A 20339-nucleotide genomic window follows, 5' to 3' on the forward strand; every position below is an offset into this window, starting at 1 on the left:
TTGTGATGCCATTTTAAAATTATTGAAATTAAACAAATTTCAGTTAGCCAGACTGTTTGATACCTAGATCATTTAAATGAAATGATCATTATTTTCTCAAGTTCACTCTTTAATAGAAATGTAATAATGTCTTCTTAATTTGATGTATGCTGAACATTATTCAGGAAAATGACCTACAGCTTAATCTTAAAATTCTTCACTTCTTAACAAAGGACCATCTCTTAGAGAATCAAGAATGGTCTTTCCTATTGCTCTTAGAATTTATGAATTATCTTTTGAAGATCAACAGTGCTATTTCATAATCAAAAACTCATGGTGAATCAAAAGTTATTTTTTGACATCACGTGTGATATGAAAGTACATAAAAATAGCAATGCCTTATTTACATGTTTTAATCTCAACTTCAAAGAAAGAAGTGAATTAGTAAATTCAGAAGGATAATCCATACCTCGGGCTGTCCCAGGGCAACAAATAAAGCTCGAATTTCCTTGAGTATTAAAACAGACAGTTTGCGTGTGGCCACCTGGAAACTGCAGAGTAAAACCAGAGCAAAGCCTTCCACAGCGTGAAGAACACTGCAGTGGGGGCCTCGTTCTGACTGGATTCTGTGACTGGAGCCATTTGCAATTAGCTGTTGGGCAATAAGAACACATTTGATATTTAGAAAAATAACAGTGAAAGAAGAAACTACTCATATGTGCATCTTTGAGCATGTGTGACCTCATAATATTAAAATTAATTGCAATGGCTTACAACCAGACACAACTCTAAATTCATAATTATTCATGACATACCATAGAACCCTTTTTTTGTTAGATTAATTGTTACTCTGGAATACCATCAACCATCTGCTACCTCTGATAAGAAATAACTTTCAAAGGCTATTAATATTGGTAAGAACAAAACTGCTTCCATCCATATACTACTTGAGATTACACCATAAATTTAGCCGAAGTGGCCTAATTTGTTTTGACTCAGATTCCCTATGGACTTTTGGATACCATACAATTGAATTTTCAAACATTTCCTTTCTAATCACACTTGCTTCCTTGTTTCTTGAGTTCGATTTTAACCTAGGTGTGTGTACATTTATGAGATAGGTTCTGAAAGTTCCCAAGCCACAACCAAGTGAGCCTAAAATAAAAGCAAGCTGGACAACATGGCAGATTCCACATCCATTTCATTTTTCCTTTGAGGAGCACACATAACTCTTGTTTTTCCACCTATTAGCCTTTAGCATGTTTACAATCCAAGGAAAGAGGAATGATCTAGAATCTGGGATCCTGGCTATCTCCTCAGTGCTGTTGTACTTCCCTGAGCCTCCATGTGCCTCAAACTCTCACTGGTGCTCTTCCTCTGCCAGGCCCTTTCTCCATCTGCTCATTGCCAGTGTCAAGTCACCACTGCCCTCCTCTGACAACACTTCTCCATAACCTGCTCTTCAAATTTTAGCATTTAGGACTGAGGTGGGAAGGAATAAAAAAAATCCTAAGTCTGCATTTTCTGTTCTGTGGATATTGGACAATGCAATCAATGGGCTAGGAAAACAACAAAAAAACTGGTGGGTTACTAACTTTTAGATATGCATGTCCACATACCGTTCGATATGCATATCCATACCCAGCTCTATATCCATGTTTATAATCACCTGTTCTTAGGGATTTATAATCATAACTCTCTGAAAAAAAGCAATTTCTATTCCCTGAATGGCCTTTTGAATGATGACAAATCTAACCTGATGGCATAGCAACCCTGAGTTTCTTGGTCACAATTTATACAAGATGGAAAAATTAAGGGCCACCATCAGGGAGAAAGTTCCTAGGTGGCTGGAAGTAAGAACTCCAAAGGTTCTCCGAGCTGCAACTTATTTATACATACATGATATTAGGGAATATACATTGGTGGGAAGAGTGCGAGAATCACCTCTGAATTTCTGATCTTGTTGGCTTGTTCATAGGCTTTTCCATGAGTTTGTATGACCAGTTTCCATTGGGTGAGCAGCTGGAGCAGTAACTTCAGGGATGAATCAAGGAGCGTATGATGCATATCATTGACTTCCCGGAGTAGGAAGTTGGTAAAACCAAACAGTACATCTTCCCTCCAGTCTGAGAAGTCAACAAGTAAACCCTGAAGGGAATTTTGTGCAATATGTCGCAGCTCATCGTCCATATGAATAGAGAGCCTGTGAAATGAGTAAAAGACAATAAAAGCCTTTATTAACTTTTCTTCTAGATCTGTGATGGAACAAATACAGCTCTCTGTTTTTATTTGGGTCTCAAAAATGGATCACCCTCTGGTCTATTCTTCATTCAGCTTCCCTAATGTTGACACCTTATACAACCAGGGTGGCTTTATCAGAGCTAAGGAATTAACCTGGGTGCAATGCTATTAAGTAAACTATAGATTTTATTGAGATTTCACCTGTTTTTCTCTAATGTCCTTTTTTCTCTTTCAGGATTGAATCTAAAATATTACCTGACATTCTGCTATATCTGAATACTTTTTAATACAATGTTGACTACAGAATAAATTAGTATCACACCCTATCACTTAAGGACAGTAAAATTGAGAAGCAAAGAAACTAAGGGACTCACCCAGAAGTTCAGTGAATTAAGGGTTAGATCAATGGTCTGTAATTGGTTTTGTCCCACCAAGGGATATTTGAGACATTATTGATTGCCACAACTCAGACAGTGCTACTGGCATCTCTCTAGTACATAGAACCTACTGATGTGGTTAAACATCCTAAAATGCACAGGACAACTTCCCTACAACAAAGAATTATCTAGACCAAAATGTAGATAGTGTCAAGGTGGAGAAAACTCAAGTCAACTGAAGAATACCAGGGTATTGGTAGCATAACCTAGAATACTATAGTAATATTAAATCTTGACATTGGTATGAGCCATCACAGTTAATGTCATGTTTTATAGATTCTTTTATTCATTTGGATTCATTTTATTTAAGAAACAAATATTTTTGAGACTCTCCTGAAATTCAGACACACAACCCTTCAGATATGGAGTTCAGTATGGCATGTCTATCGGGTGAGGTGCTTGCAGAAATGAGGGGTGAAATGGTGCTGGAGAGGAAGCAGGGGTAGCTCGGGGAAGTGTCTGTGGGCCACCCTGGAGGCAAAACAGTGGGGAAGTAGTTACGGGTATGTGCTCTGGAATCAGAATGCCCATATCAGTGTCTTGCCTCTGTCACTAACTACCTATGTGATCTCGTGCTAGTCAGTCAATGGCTCTAAAGTCTCAGAGTCTCATTTGGAAAATGAGGACAATAAATGTACTTGCATTGCATAAACTTGTGAGGTTCATGAAGTTGACCCGCATACAATGTGTAGCATGCGTAGCACTCAGTAATTGATAACTATTTCTGTGGGGAAAAAAATGAACAGTATCTTGAAAGTTGTAAGGGAAATAACATGATTAGATTCACATCTGAAAAAAAAAAATAGGCAGGAATATGGAGGATGCCTTGGAGAAGCAACCAGATTTGGGGCAGAGACAAGCTAGAAGGTCACTGCAGTGACTTAGGCAACAAATGGAGTTGGGGGACTGACCCAAGGCAGAGGGAGAAATAGAAAGGGAGACAATTCAAAGGTACTGAAGAGATAGAATTTCCAGCACTCAGCAGCCTGGAGGCGTTCAATGTCAGAGAAGAAAATGGCTGAGTCACTGGGGGACCCCACAAACAGGGCAGGTATCATCCTCAACGAAGGGAAGAAAACACTGGGATCCAGACTGGTGTAGGAACTTGCTCAAAGTGCAGGATTCCAGCCCAAGACTTCTAACTCTTAAGCCAGTTTGCTGCATTAAACAAGTCTGGTATAGTCCTCTGTTTTTGAATAAACATGATTTTAAAACTTGAAAAGCAAATACCTTTCTTCTTCTCTGAAGCATAAAGCACACTAATTGGTCCACATTTGACAATATAAACCAGGCAAAAAGCTCTCTAATGAGCAGATATATATCAAGTCAGGGAAAATATATTTTCTGTTCCAAAAGCAAGTGATGTTCAACAAAGATGCTGAGAAGGAAGATCTAAGCTGATTTTTTCAGGTTAGACTTTAGCCGCTAAGTCTAGAGTTCTTACGGGGGTCACAGTTGCGAAAGGAAAATGTAGAGATCTTTACCCTGGGCTTCCAATGAAGGACTGTCTATGGCAGAAATTTACAAGCTTTCTTTGTGTTTCAATTGGCAGCTCTATTTTTTCCCCCCAAACCTTTAAGTATAACTCTACCACATAACACACAAAATCTGAGTTGCAACTGAGGAAAGGGACTGAAGTCCACCCATTTGGGAGGAGACATTGCCCTATAAGCACCATTGAGTCATTTTGCAGGTTTAAAAAACACTAGTTTATTTAAAAAAAATAAAACAAAAAAACACTAGTTTATAAAAAAAAAAAAACACTTGAAGTCATCTTCTCATCTTACGTTCATTATTTCTATGTATTATATTTATACCAATCTGTGGTCCTGAATGTTTTAGAGAATAAGTTTCTATAGATGATGAACCACCTTTAGGACAGGAAGGACAGGTACCCAATAAATATTAAATGATGGTAACATGCCAGTGCAGAGGGTTCTGGAGGCCCTGTTTTCAGTGATCTAGAGGGGGTGAGTTGTGTGATCACAAGGGCATGTGCTATTCCCACAAATTCTTATTGAATAAGTAAGGATTTGTGTTAAAAGGGGGAATAACCAGAACTTAGCAAGGCCACCTTCTTGGTTGGTCAGATTAGACAAATGGCTTTCAGAGGAAAATACTTTCATAAAGATGAGCTTCAGATTAACATGGGATCAGTTTAGTACTCTTGAGTAATTTTTGCTGTGGGCAGGTACACAAATCAGAAGGGATTGACTTCAAATTCAAAAACTACATCCAGAAGAAAAAGATCCATTAGGAGAAACAGCCTCTTCTAACTATGGCAGAATAAACAAAGGGTATTAGGAAGATATGGGAACCCACTGCCCTATAACATCGTCAAGGGCAGCAGACACAGTTTTAAAGTCAAGCCCAGGAGACAATGGTTTTCAAAAGGAGGGATCTACTGACAGGTGGATGGCTAGCCTTTGGAATAGTTCATAGAAGTGGAATGTCTTCTATGCAGGTATGAAAGAATGAACTTCCATCTATGCACAGTGTTCTGAACTGCATTTCAATTAAAATAAAATAAATTAAAATTAAGGTAATTAAGTGGTTTATTGAGGTAATATATGCAGTTGAGACTATAGTTATCAGTTAGCTACTCAAAGTAAACAGCCACCTTCCACTATACAGATATAGAACGAAAAGTGAATGGTAAATGGTAAACAACAGATATTTTTCAGGTACCCCAGAAGATCATGGAATTGTGTATGCCTTAGCTCATAAATTGCCACAAATTAAAAGGAGACACTGCATAAAAAGTATTTATCTGCCTCAAACCAATGACATTTGTCATTGCCATTTGGCTTCAGGAAAATTCTGTACATTTGAGCAACCAACTTTACTTTTTTTTTAATTTTTTTTTTGATTTTACTTTTCTGAAGTTCAAATCACCTTCTCTGAAATAGGAATAAATATGTGCCCAGCTTTCTTAACATAATGTGTATGAAAACGCATTGTATATCATGGCATAATCTGTTATTCAAATGTAAAGATGCCTAAAAACAATAACTAACATTTGCTGAGAGCTTACTGTGTTCTAGGCACTATGTGAAGTGATTTATATGCATTATTTGATTCTCACAACCTTACAACAAATTGTTCAAAGGGGAGGCCTGATGCTGAACAGCATATGTAGCCCTGCGGGAAGTGACAGAGGACAGGAGCCTCTAGACTGTTGAGGGAAAGGTCCTTCCTGTGGTCAACAGACAGAGCAGGAAACATTTGGGAGGACAGTAAGAGAAAAATGATGCCTGTGGCCAAGGACATGAGTAAGCTCCCTCCTATGTGGAGAATCTCGGGAGCACCCAGACAACTGGGAAAGGGTAGGCTCTGTGAGAGCAGGAAGGAAATCCTCCCCAGGGATCTTGCCATGATACCAGGATCGCCTGTGTAACTTCCATGAAGTCTGAGTAGAAAGATTCCCCAACCTTGGCCATTAGAAGTGGGCTGAGCAATACACATAAAATCAGAAATGTAGTAGCTTGGACAGAGGAGTTTGCCAGTTCATTCCATATAACACTATCTTGCTAAACATACTAACAGAAGTCTGAAGTTAGAGTGTCTGTGATATTTAGCCGTTACCTGAAATGTCAGGAAGGGGCCTTGGGGGAAAGTCAAGTGGGATATATCCTTGAAACTCCTTATTCAGGAACTGAGCTGGGCGGGGGGGGGGGGGGGGGGGGGGGGAATGACCCGGCATGAATGTTGGTCTTATTTTGCCAGTTATAAAGAAAACTGTGGGGCACCTGGGTGGCTCAATCAGTTAAGCATCTGCCTTCAGATTAGGTCATGATGCCAGGGTCTTGGGATTGAGCCCCACATCACCTGGGAGTCTGCTTCTCCCTCTCCCTCTGTCTCTGCCCCTGCTCAAGCTCGCTTTCTCTTCTCTCTTTCAAATAAAATCTAAAAAAAGAGGAAAGAAAAGCAAGTTTTCTCCAGTGACAATATACCATGGATGTAACCAAGAGACATCTGAACAAAAATGTCTCATATCTCTTAGACTAGACTGTATGTATATTGTCTCAGGAGTCAACTCAGTCCAAATGTGAATGGACTATGGGGGAATAAGGTAACTATAGATTTGAAAACCACATTTATTGCTGTTGAATTTCTTCATTTTGTTCTCTGACCTTCTCAAGGAGATCTGAGAGGTCAACAGGACCCAGTATGTAGGTCGAGTACTCCATTATCTTTCTCTTGAGGAGAACAGCCTCAAGCTTTTTAAAAAGTTTATGGAAAAGGCCTCTTCATTGGCTTCCCATATAAGTACAGTCATCTTCTTGATTTTTAAGCCTTGAACTCTGAAGAATGTTTATTTACTCTTTCCCCTCATAAAAACAGTAACCATTGCTTTGAGCTCTGTAAGAATGTACATAATAATAAACACGATGCACCATAAATAGCATTGACATTCCAACCATGTCTAACAGAATCCCTTCTGGCATGCCTGGCACCATGGTCTACAGATCCAGGCGTCACTGGATTTGGTGATCAGAGTAATTCCAGAGGAAGAGTCTTGTACACAGAGTCACAGCGAAATAGCCTCTGAGATTGTACCTGAATGCTGCATGACATTTAAAAAACTTAGTATTTCAAAGGCCGAGTGCACATCACCATCACCAATTAGAACTTCACTGACATCAGGGAACTTTCTTTCTGCTTCAATTTAATGGATAACTGCTTTTTTCCCTGCTGACATATTTTCCCCGGGATTAACCAAAGTGCACATCTATGAAAGTGCACATGTAGCCTTCTCAATAGTCTTATGAGATAGGCAGTATTATTCCAATTTTATCAAGGAGAAAAGTCTGATTAAATAATTTGTCTAGATCACATGGCTGGCAAAATGGCAAAAGCAGAGATGCAAAATTTAGGATTTCCAAAGAGTTCCATTTCATTCTCATTTTTTGGCATTTCCTCCAAATCTCTCAGATGGTACTCTCTCTCTCTCGTTACCTAGTGGCTCACAGGTCATGAGGAGAGGTCTGCTGTCTCTTAATTTCTGATGGCCACATCTAGCCTCTTTACTCAGCAACCTCTCCCCTGTGCACACTTGACTCCTATTTACCCACCCCCTCCACTGCTATCCCTGCACATCAATGGGCTGCTCACTCTTACATTTCTGGGTACCCTTCACACCTGGCATCTGCCTCTCAACATTTCCTTACTCTGTCTTAGCCAGCATCTTGGGAGACTCAATATTATGGTATCTTAGCCTCCTATTCTGCAGCTTCCCCCACTCCCAAAGCACCATGTTTCTTATTCTTTGGGAATCTACCCCTTGTTCCTCTTTAAATCTTCTCACCCAGAGCTGGAAGCCCCACTGTGACTCAGGCTTACATTTCCCTTTTTTCTGCTCCTTCCCCACTTCCAGTGAATATTCTCTTCCCTCACATTCTCGTCCTTAGGCTGCAGCAAAAGCCTAGGCTGCAATTTTTTAAAAACTTTATCATCTTCTTAAAATACATCCCAAACATGGAATGGCAGAAAGAAGAAGGATCCACAGAATGTAGGTTGCTGATTACAGGAAAGAAGAGGTTCCAGGTAGCAGTGACCAAACCCAGCTAGAAGGCTGGATGGTTTTGGTCAGAGAGCAACAGGGTTTGAAACCGTGGTTTTCAAAGTCATGGTCAACCTCACAATCCAGCACTAGCCTGTGCTAGTGATGACTGGCAGAAGGAAATGGACAGCTGTGTTTATGTTTGGAGGACAGAAGGCTGCAAATGATACTAACTGATCTCAGGGAGTGATCAATGGGACTTTCAACCGGCCGTCCAGAGCAGAAGGTCTGATGACCACAATAACCAGGAGCATGATGCTCCTCAGAGATACTCTGAAGCTGTGGGGCAGCCTTGGTGGTCTGCAGTCATGTGGGACGAGGGCTTGGGTTATTTCATTTGAATATTGATGGATATAGCCCTCTCCGAGGGGTAAACGAAGTCATGCGTAATGTATTTTTCAGTCAGCATTAATATTTATTATCCTTCTCTGGGCTCTCTTCTATTCCACCATTATCAGATTAACCAGCCTAAAATATTTTTTATCACATTACTCACTCGCTTAAAACTCCATCGGTCCAAATGTCTCAGCTAATAGTATAGATTAGCTGAAAATCTACCCCTACAGTCTTATTTCTAGGTCTTATCATTGGCTTTCTAAATTTCCTTTCTTTCTTTTTCTTTCTTTTTTTAAAATTCAAATAATTAAGGATGATTTTGTTCTTCCTCATTCCACTTCCTTCATGCACCCCATATTTCTAATGATTTCATATTCTAAATTGCTTTTAAGTAATGTCACTTTTGATTTTTAATTAAAGACACATGTAACTGTCAACTAGAACTTCAGATCAACATGAGAAAAACAACACATTTCAGTAAAATGACCTCATTTTGCTCAAAGCAAATTAACTTGAGGTTCTAGTTGAACGGTGCATTCTCACGGACAATGTTGGGAGGGTGATAAATATGACTTTTGGCAGCTTCCCGAAGCACTAAAATTAGCTAAGGATCCCTATCATGTACCTACCTTCTTGGCCCCCTGGAGGTCTGTGGGTATCAGAATGGGAATCAGACCCTAAATGAACTCTTCTCCAGGCAGACTTACGTCCTCATTTCCCGGCCCCACCTCTGTGACTTTGCTCATGTCACTCTTCCTTCCTGAGTCCTGTTTCAACTTCCACCTTCTCCAAAGACACTGATTGGCTGACTTTCTCAGTCCCCAGTAATTCCCCTCTCCACCGAACTCACATGTATCACACTTTTTGTGCCATTAATCTGCACAATTTCAGACCTTACATTGTTAGTTACCTTATGTGCTTATGTATTGGCTTCTATATTGGATTTTAAGCCCCTAAAACATTGGGAACAAAAACAAAAAACATTTTTTATTCCTCCTTGCCTATCTGTAGTTCTGACAATAATGCCTCATTTAGTAAATATCTGTCAGTTTTTAATAATCATTCAAATTTCTTTCTTTCTTTCTTTCTTTCTTTCTTTCTTTCTTTCTTTCTTTCTTTCTTTCTTTCTTCCTTCCTTCCTTCCTTCCTTCCTTCCTTCCTTCCTTCCTTCCTTTCTTTCTTTCCTTTTTTTTTCTTTCTTTCAGGAATCATGACAAAGGATTATGATCAATTTAATCAAATACACCCACGGCAGTTCTCACTTACCTCGCCAGCAAGTCAATAAGTTCAAGTTTTGACATCCCATCGGGAAGCAGTCGAGGGATAGCAGCAACACAGGTCCTGAAAAGATCTATTTTTGGCTTTCTCTCACCCCTTTAATTTAAAAACAAACAGGTCAAAGGCTATAAAAAGTTTTTAAAAAAATCAATCAAATATGTGACAAAAGACTAGAATCTATGCCTTCTGAATCACTGTGTGGTGTTTACCGCGTATTATTCTCAAATGTTTCTGATCTTTATAGCTTGGTCAGTTCTAAGAGTATTCACAAAGATTTGAGAAATGCCAATGTCACCAGAATTCTATCATACAGTTTGCCATTCATTTGGTTCCACGGAGTTTGGTTCCTGTGGACTGCATTTAAAACACTGACTTCACTAGCATGCTAAATGCATCAGCATGTAACACATACATTGCACTCATTCCTACATTCAGCATTTAAAAATAGGATTTTTAGCATATACAAAGAATAGTGCCTCTTATAAGCATGACATCTGGAAGCTTCTCTCCCTAGTGAGTTATGCTTCTACTCTAGAGTCCACATTGTCATTTAAAAAATTAAGTGTTTCCAAAAATAAGTCTTTCTAATGTCAAGTAAAATCCTGAAATGTATATATAATTGTGCATTCAATTGTGATTTTTAAAATTACAATGATGAGCCTGACCTCTATGGAGATTCCTTCCCTCTTTTTATTGTCTTGAGAAGATAAATTAAGCATTTATATAATTAAATAATATAATATATAATAAATAATAATAATATATAATATATATAATATATAATATATAATATAATATATATAATATATAATAATATATAATATATAATATATTAATATATATTAATATATATTAATATAATATGTAATATATTAATATATAATATATAATAAATAATATATATTATAATATAATATATTATAATTAATGTCTTCTATATTATGTTGTAACATCTGAAGGAACACTTAATTTTTGATAAACTACTTCGATTTTTAGTTGTTTAAATAGGTAACTGATTCTTAATCACATATTTTATCAATAACCTTTATGAAAAAACTAAAATACCCATCAAATCCTTCAAGGAACTTAGATAATAAAATATAGCAACATATTTAATTAAGTTCTGATAATTCAATCTTCTGAGAATATAAAACTGTCATGAAATTAGTGCTATTGTAGGACACAAATACAATGATGAAAATGTAAAGTAGTATAAATTCTTGGGATAGTAGCTGTGGTCAGGATAGATATGCAGCAAGCAGAATCCACCCTCCCTATAATCAGACAGCAATTCTGCTCTGTGACATTACTTTTTAGCCTGACTTTGTCTAACTCTGTTTTTGCAGAAAGTTGTAGGATTATTTTCTTCCCTTTTCCATGGTCCTTTCTGCATAGAGGACTGGAGAAGGAGACATTGCACAGTGGTGTTTAATCAGGTGAAGGAAAGAGGAGTCTTCAGGTGACATCCTCAAATAGCTGTACTGAGTGATGGCTCCTAGTTTTTCATTTGCAACGTGGTGAGTCCTTTAAATAGTTCTCCTAGCTTGCTCACCAGATGTTTTGAACAGCTGGGATTATTTTCATATTTGTTGGAAAACAGATGACCCCATTGACCTGAATTTGTAAGGCAAATTCTGCCAGGCTTCCAAGCTGATAAAAGAAGCCTAGATTAGAAACTCTCATAGGTACATGATTTCCTTTTATTACTGTAGTCCTTGCTCTCTGGGCTATTAAAGATTTATTTATTTATTTTAGAGAGTGAGAGCAGGGATAGGAGTGGGGGGAGTGGCGGGGGGAGGGAGAGAGAAAATTTCAAGCAGGTTCCTTGCTGAGTGAAGAGTCTGACACAATCCTGAGATCATGACCTGAGCCCAAATCAAGAGTCAGACACAACTGAGTCATCCAGGCTCCCCTCTCTGGGCTTTTATAGGAAGGAAGTGAATCCCCCAATAACATCATTTTATTAACAGATATTGTTATTATTTGCTGTCATGTATGACAGAAGGGATGAAGAATGGAAATGAAGCAACCATAGAATGCTAATGTTCAAGTTTATACCTCAAGAAGGATGCAGGAAAATAGAGGACTGAATAACAACTCCAATGATGGTTTCCATTAGTATGGTGTGGACCTCAATACATAAGCATTTGTTTCTCCCAAATGCTTATGTTGCTTTAATGTTTCTTTTTGTCTTTGGAAAATGTAGCAATGAGTTATTTCTCACTGGAGGATCTGTCTTAAAATGTAGCAAGGAAAGTATTCTAGCTCTATATTGGGGTCTTAAGATGACTGAATAGGGAAAAGTAATGAAGCATCTTGGAAAACCTTTAAGGTATTGGTTAAAATACAAACAAAATGTTTACACTTCTATTTAAACCTGTATCTTTTTTTTGGTTTTGAATATATTGTTTCGGTTCCAACCCTATCTTACGATCTCTTGATTAAAAATATAGTTTTCCTTTAAAAGTCTTTCTTTACTATTTTTAGGGGAAACAACTACAATGCAGAAGTTTTAAAAGCATTTCTTGTATCCTCTACATTATCAATTTAAAATTGCTTTAATATATTCAAAAGGTATGTACTAATGAGGGTAAAGGTTGCTATCTAGCAGCTTGTGAGGTAAGAACTGGAGCTGGTGACAATACATCTAATGTTACTCATCTTGGTCAATTTCAATTTTTATGGTTATTTAGGGTGAAACCTAAAGCAATGTGATCACTTAAATCAAATGAATGGCAAGCTGCAGGATAATATATGTTATATGATCCCATTTTTGTGCAACAAATACATATCTTGGTTTTGACATAGGGAAAGTTCTGGAGGGGATCACACTGCATCAAGGAGGGTCACAGATATCAAGTGGAGCTCTGAGGAGGGGTTTTCATTTTAACTTTATATACTGCTAAAAATGCATTTAAAATAATTCTGTATGTTTTACTTTGTTTATTATGTATTGCTTTGTTTCGCCATACTTCATATTTCACATGCTGCCACTCTAATAAAAATACACACCCACGATATGAATTTTCCCCATATCTGACTAACTGTGGTATTTAGAACTGAAGATGCTGAGGAACAAAGGAGGCTTTCCCAATTATATTTTTGGAAAATTATGCCACAGGTGCCAAATAGAATTTAATTCATAGTCCAGCAACAAAGTCTGAATCTTCTTAAAAGGTAAAGTTGTAACCTAATCCTAGTTCCTGCCATAATGAATCAAAAGCAGCAAACTCAAGTTGTGTGAGTTTCTTCTGCAGAACTCTACGTACAAAGCTACATCTTAGAGTTTGGCTAAGAACATTTGATTTCTACATTCAAAACTATAAATTGTTTTTGTTTTTAATATCCCATATTGCTATGACAGTTGCCTAGAGATTATTAGGCACATTTAACTCTCACAATTCAGAAATGGTCACTAGAAAAAGTGAATTTGAAATTTATAAAGATGAACTGTCTGTAAACAGGTGATGTCACTCTAGCACACAGGCTGTGACAGAGCTTGGTAGCAAGATACCACTTCTGACAAACGTGGACCAGTGAAAGAGTCTTGGGCTCCATTTTTCAACTTACTGGCATAATGATACTTGAGATACAACCAAAACAGATCAACCTCAGGTTTGACCTTACTTTTAGAGTCAAATACTGTCAAAAAATATTTTTACTATCCTTAATAACTCTTAGAACTCTGATGCTAGGAAGGGGAGAATAAAATACAGAAAAAGTGGGAAGAACAAATGAGAAAAATCTTTGATGGTACATTTTGAGTAATTAATCCTTCATTAAAAACTTAGCTTTCACTGTACTCACGTGATCATGTCTTCAGGTTCTTTATTTAGCATCTGAACATTCGTTAGCATCATACACCTTCCTACTTCTTTATCAAGATGCCTTAAAATGTTGTCCACAGCTTTTCGTACTTGAGAGTAATATAATGACATGCCTAGAAAACATGCATTATAGCGACATCTTTGACTAAATCCATCAAGGAGTAAAATCCTAACCATCTATGGGTCAATGACTTCAATAAGCAGATCCTAACTCAATCCCTTTTCCACAGAACTGTTAGCATAGTGTTCTGAACTTGCTGGGTGCTTACCAAATAATCATTTAAATTAAATAAATATTTAAATTAAATAAATGGGAATTCTAATACTTAAGAGGGATTATTTTCAGGAAGAGTTGAATAAAAAAGAAAGTCTTACTTTTGAATTTTTATGCTTTTGGATACTACAGAAAATTCACCGTCATTACTGATTGTGTGAATAAAAATTCTCATTTGGGGGTAGGATTTTAATAACTTTATTCTCAAATATATGTGTGAATTTTTTTAGTAAAATAAACAAAAATGACTCACATCATAAATTTTAAAATGAAGGAAATATATTTTAGCTATAGTACTTTTACTTCTCTCATTTAATACAGGGTCAGTGTCCCACTATGGAAAACAAATATGTATAGCCTATGTATTTCATGTATGTATATGCATTTTATTTCTTTACGTATATAATACAAATGAAAAGCAAATTGCTTTGTATTTAAAATTTGTACTTTAATAAAATAATATTGATTATTTCAGATGATTATATCTTTCTTTTCTTTTTTTTTCTTTTTTTTCATTAAATCTTTCTGAACTCATTTAAGCATTGTCTATTTAAAAACAAATATTTTAAAATGAAAAGTCTCAAGTTTCCTTCAGGTCTTTGACATCAAAATTATTTTAACAAAGGTTGTGGTTGGTTTTGAAATTCTAGTATTTGACAAGAAATAATTCATCTCTTTGGGTTAAGATAGCTAAACTAAAAAGAAAATAATCCTATGTAGGCTAAACCCACAATATAACATGGCATGTGTGGGATCTGGAATGTTTAAAACATAGATTAAACTAATTTTACTGAAAAAAAAAAGAAAGGAACTATAAAAATGAACGAACTAACAAATGAATATTTATATGGTCGCTTTATAAACAGGATTATCTACCAAAGGATACAGCTGGCTTAGAAATTTACTGTAAAATGTAGATAATCAATACTAGGAGTTTGGAAAGACCATGATAAAAGTCTAACATTTAAATGGCAAAATGTTTACCAGGAAGTTCCAGAAAGTTTAAAGGGCAGTAAAACAAAGCACAGCATGAATCAATCAAAACAATTAATGTTGGAATGCCTCACCAGTTACTTCTATAAATTTTTTTTTTAGCAGCACATCTCACTAAGGGTAAGTATCCATTGGTCATTAGAGGGGCTCTAACACATCTTTGAAACCCACCTATCATTTTGGCTTCTTCTTCAGTTAGCGTTTTACTCAAATATGTTTTCTTCACTCTCAATGTGTTTCCTGATGGGAGAACAGCTCCTGTCACCGGCATGGGAGGCTCACCATCTTTCTGCTGCAAGCTATCAGCTATTACTAAGAATGCCCGTAAACCAATGTTCATTCTCTGTAAGAGATAATGTGCTCTTGATAAAAAGAAAAACCCAATTATTGTAGTTGAATTAAACCATTAGTCTTTGAGAGAAGTTAGCATGGCTTGCTATCCAGATTAGTATGAGCAAGTAATTTAAAAGGCACAAGACGGGCAGCCCCCGTGGCTCAGCGGTTTAGTGCCTCCTTCAGCCTGGGGTGTGATCCTGGAGACCCGGGATCCAGTGACACATGAGGATCCCTGCATGGAACCTGCTTCTCCCTCTACCTTTGTCTCTGCCCGCCCCCCCCCCCCACCTCTCTCTAATAAATAAAAAAAAATAAAATCTTAAAAAATAAATAAATAAAAGGCACAAGACTTTAGGCCAAACCTATGAATGTAAAATTGTGGTTTCTGTCACTGTTTCTTGGTGCATCACAAATAAACAACCAGAAAGATTTTCATCCCACTCAGAGGGGATGTTTGAGATGGTCATACTCCTGCTGTTTGGGAAATCCTGGTGCACCTCACAGGGCACAGCAGCCAGCCTCTGAAGCAGCTGTAACTAAAATAAACTAGGCAAATGAGGGGCTTATATGTCCCCTGGAGGGAGAGAGAGAGAGATGCCACACGTGTTAATTCACAAAGACCTAATGAAAACAATAGGAATTCCAATGTGAATCACAAAACAAAAATGGCCTGCTCTGAATTGCCGGATGATGACTCCATTCAAAAAGACTGGCAAGTTTGACTTCTCCCTCTGCCTGTGTCTCTGCCTCTCTCTCTCTCTCTCTCTCTGTCTCTCATGATTAAATAAATAAAATCTTAAAAAAAAGACAGGCAAGTTTGATAATGAGTTTTAAAAATTCAGTGCCACTGAACTTGTTACTTATCAAAACACGTGAGCTTATAAGAAGAAATGCCATTCTGGGCCAGATTGTTATCTTCCTCGGGCTCAGGTAAGGCATAATATTGGCTTTGCAAAATGACTCAGTGAGTTAGTTGCTACCAGCAGCAATGTCTTAAAAGGTCAGAAGGTACTAAACATCTGTACTTCCTTAACAGCCACGTGTACCACATGTATTTATACCCTTATTTTCATGAAGTAATACATGAATACATATTATATAAAGTAATAAGTTTCTGTCACTGTTTCTTGGTGCAATTGCAATTCTGTAGTGTTTCTAATGTTTCTAAAGTAGGCTACTACCTACAGCAGCAAATAATACTTATCACTACCAACAATGATAATCTAGTTACAATTTAGTGAGTCCCTAAAATGTATCCAGAATTGCTCTCTTGCTCATTAACTCTCACTTTTAAAACAGCCATGCAAGGAATGTATAATTAGTCCCATATTTCAGGTGAGGGCCATATAAGTAGCAGGTGGAAAGCTGTACATGTAAGTCAGATTTGTCTAAATTGTCTATTTTGTGGCACATGATTACATTCTATAACAAAAAGTAATATAGACTTCTATTGATTTTAAAACTATTTATTTAAGCCTTAAGGAATAATGATATTTCAGCCAGGATTTGGTGAATATTTCTCTGGCTAATTTGTACCAATGCAATGTGTACTTTATGGTTTTATAGCCTTTAGTAATATTCTCTTTCCAGTTTCTAGAATGAAAGAATATTAACTTTAAAAAATTCAACTATGTATGAAAGTTCATTCATTTACTCATTTATTTTAGCAGTTCATGAACTGTGTTCTACGCTTGTATATTTTTCTCAAGACACAGCAATGTTTTGGGTGAGGAAGTAGGAAATGCAGTATCAGTAGAACAACCCTGGATTGACGTAAATGGTCAAGCGTTAATTATTTGCAAGTGGTATATCCAGTTTATGAACCACCCTGGCCAGTTTTCTCAGTTTTCCTTCCCTCTGGATAACACTAAGGGCAGAGGTAAGATTGGATAGTTTGGGACATATATTTTCAACTTAATGTTATAAACAATTTCTTTTGGTATTTTATATAGTTCTGTATAATATCTCTCTCTTTTATTATTTGTCTGGTCTTAAGAAATTACTTAACTTTTCCAAGTCCAAGTCCCAGCTTCCTTTCTATAAAAGGAGGGTATTAATACCTACTGATCATACAGGGTGGTGAGGAATAGTGCCTGAAAAGTTCTTGTTGGTAATTATATATTTGTAGGTTAGAATCTTCACTTTATTTTTTTTTTAAGATTTATTTATTTATTCATGAGAGACAGATTGAGAGAGAGAGAGGCAGAGACATAGGCAGAGGGAGAAGCAGGCTTCCCACAGGGAGCCTGATGCAGGACTCGATCCTGGATCCCATGAGCCAAAGGCAGATGCTCAACAATGAGCCACCCAGGCGTCCCTCCATTTTATTTTTTAATGTCAAGTTTATTGAAACATAATTCACACAGAGTAAAACACACTGTTTTCAGTTGTACAGTTCTTTGAATTTCAAGAAACCTATATGGTCAGGTAACCGCTATCACAGTCAAGATATAAAATTATTTCCATCATCCCCAAAAAGTTCCCTTGTGCCTCTTTACAGTCAGTATGTCACCCAACCCACCATCTGACAATCATTATCTAATTTCTGCCTTATTGTTTTGCTTTTTTCTGAATGGAATCAAACAGTACATAGCCTTTTGTGTCTTTCTTCTTTCATTTAGCATTAAGTTTTTGAGATGCTGCAAAATTGGTAGTTTGTTCATTGCTGAATAGTATTCCACTGTACTGATGATGTGCAGCTTGTTTAGCCACTCACCAGCTGTTGAACATGAACTGCTTTCCTATTTTTAGTGACTAGCTGCTATAAATATTCACACAAACCTTTTTGGGCTTTTGGAGTTTTAATTTATTTGGAACAATACCTTGAGGTAGAAATGTTGGATCATACGGTCAGTGTACGTTTAATCTTAAAAGAAACTGCCAAACTCTTTTCTAAAATGATTGTCCTTTTGCATTCTCACCAAAGTCGTATGAAGTTCCAATTGCTCCATATCCTTCTCAGTGCCTCTCACTATGGTTTTAATGTGCATCTCTCTAATGACTAATGAAGTCGAACATCTTTTCATAGGTTTATTGGTCATTTGTATTTCATCTTTGGGGAAGAGGCTCTTCATTTTGCCCACTCAAAAAATTGGGTTGTTTATTTTCTTACTGTTGGGTTGTGAGAGTTCTTCATATTCTGGATACAAATGCTCTTTCAATATGTATTTGCAAGTATTTTTGCCCAGTGGTTCTAAATCTTAATGATGGTGTATCTCTTAATGTGCAGGCATTTTTAATGTTGATGTTTAATTTATCAATTTTTTCTTCTGTAATTTTATGATTTTTGCATCCTAAGAAATTTTTGCCCACCCAAAGATCACAAAGATTTCATCTTCTATTTTATTCTAGAATATTTATAACGTTGGATTTTACATTTAGGTGTATAATTCATTTTGACTTAACTTTTGCTTACTGTGCAAATTCTGGGCCAAAGTTCATTATTTTGCAAGTGGATGTCCAATGGTCCAGCACCATTCATTGAAAAGACAACCCTTTATCCACTGAAATAACTTGAAAATGTTGTTGAAAATAAATTGATCATATATGTGTGGATCTATTTATGGATTCTCTATTCTGTTGATTGGTCTTTACATTCACTCCTCTGACAGTATGATACTACTGCAGCTTTACAGTATTTTTGAAACCAGGACATGCCAGTCCTCCAGTTTTATTCTTCTTTTTCAAAATTATGTTGGCTATTCCAGTTCCTTATATTTTCCATATAAATTTTAGAATCAGTTTATTGATTTCTACAAAAAATGCTATAGGGATTTTAATTGGGATTATTACTGGGATTACAGATTAATATATAGATTAATTTGGGGACAGCTGACCTTTTTGCAATCTTAAATCTTTTGATCCACAAACAGTATTTCTCTCCATTTATTTGGTTGTCTATGATTTTCCTCAAAACTTTTTGGTTTCCAGTATATGAATCTTACACATAATTTGTTAGCTTTATTGATAAATATTTTGTTTTCATTGCTATTACAAATTGTTCAATTTCTAATTTTTTATTATCATGATATAAAAATACATTAATTTTATATATTTATCTTTTTTTTTAAAGTAAGCTCCACACCCAACATAGGGCTTGAATTTACAACTCTGAGATCAAGAGTTGCATGGTCTACTGACTGAGCCAGCTAGGTGTCCCTATATATTTATCTTGTATCCTCCAAACTTTCTAAAATCATGTTAGTTAAATAGGTTTTTTTGTAGATTTTTTTGGTTTTCTACATAGGCAATCATGTTGTCTGTAAATAAAGAGAGTTTTATTTCTTCATTTCCAATCCATATGAATTTTATTTCTTCTTTTTGCCTCTGGGACTGGCTCCAGGTCCATGTTATTTTAGGTGAAGGCAAAAATGAGACAAATGGATGACCTAGAAACTTTTCACAGATGAGTAAATTCTTATGACGATAAGAATGCCTTATAGGAAACCATCTTGGTCTGAACTAAAATGAGACATTTAACTGGAAATTATCTAACTGTTGAGTGGTGGTGCACTATAGATTTTGTAGTAAGAGAATCCTTTCCATCTCTGGGCCTTTTTCTATATACTATTTCTAAAATATTACTTAAGGCACAAATTGAATATATTCCTTGAGAAACTGCTGTACAACATATTTTATCAAGTGTGTGACTTCTGCTTTATAGACTATCCTTGTGTGTGCTATTGAGTGGGTTCATAAATATGCTTTTAAGTTCTAATTCCCAACTGCTGATAAAATCTCCCATAACCCTATAAGCTCAAGAAAAATGGGAGAAGATATTCAGTATCTTTTTGTAATTTTTTTTCTTTTTGTAATTTTTAACATTAAAAACCCTATAATTCCAATTGCTCTGCACAAAGAGGTTAATTAATCACTGACTGAGGAGGTTTTTTTTTTTATTTTAAGATTTTATTTATTTATTCATGAGCGACAGAGAGAGAGGCAGAGACACAGGCAGAGGGAGAAGCAGGCTCCATGCAGGGAGCCCGACATAGGACTCGATCTCCTGTCTCCAGGATCACACCCTGGGCTGCAGGCGGCGCTAAACCGCTGTGTCACCAGGGCTGCCCTGACTG

The 20339-nt window shown here is 36.6% G+C and overlaps 1 protein-coding gene across 8 annotated transcripts in view; it reads right to left on the bottom strand.

Moving 5' to 3' along the window:
- Positions 1-20339, bottom strand: part of FRY (FRY microtubule binding protein) — a 429394-nt gene that overhangs the window by 121860 nt on the left and 287195 nt on the right. For all 8 annotated transcript variants that reach the window (XM_072795524.1, XM_072795520.1, XM_072795518.1 and 5 more), the window contains 5 exons: positions 15100-15271; positions 13642-13774; positions 9823-9930; positions 1924-2182; positions 449-631 (listed from right to left, as the gene is read on the bottom strand). In XM_072795524.1, the coding sequence (XP_072651625.1) occupies positions 449-631; positions 1924-2182; positions 9823-9930; positions 13642-13774; positions 15100-15271 (855 nt within the window). The remainder of the gene's footprint in view (positions 1-448; positions 632-1923; positions 2183-9822; positions 9931-13641; positions 13775-15099; positions 15272-20339) is intronic.

Source organism: Canis lupus, chromosome 24 (genome assembly GCF_048164855.1).
Source record: "Canis lupus baileyi chromosome 24, mCanLup2.hap1, whole genome shotgun sequence".
NCBI lineage: Eukaryota > Metazoa > Chordata > Mammalia > Carnivora > Canidae > Canis > Canis lupus.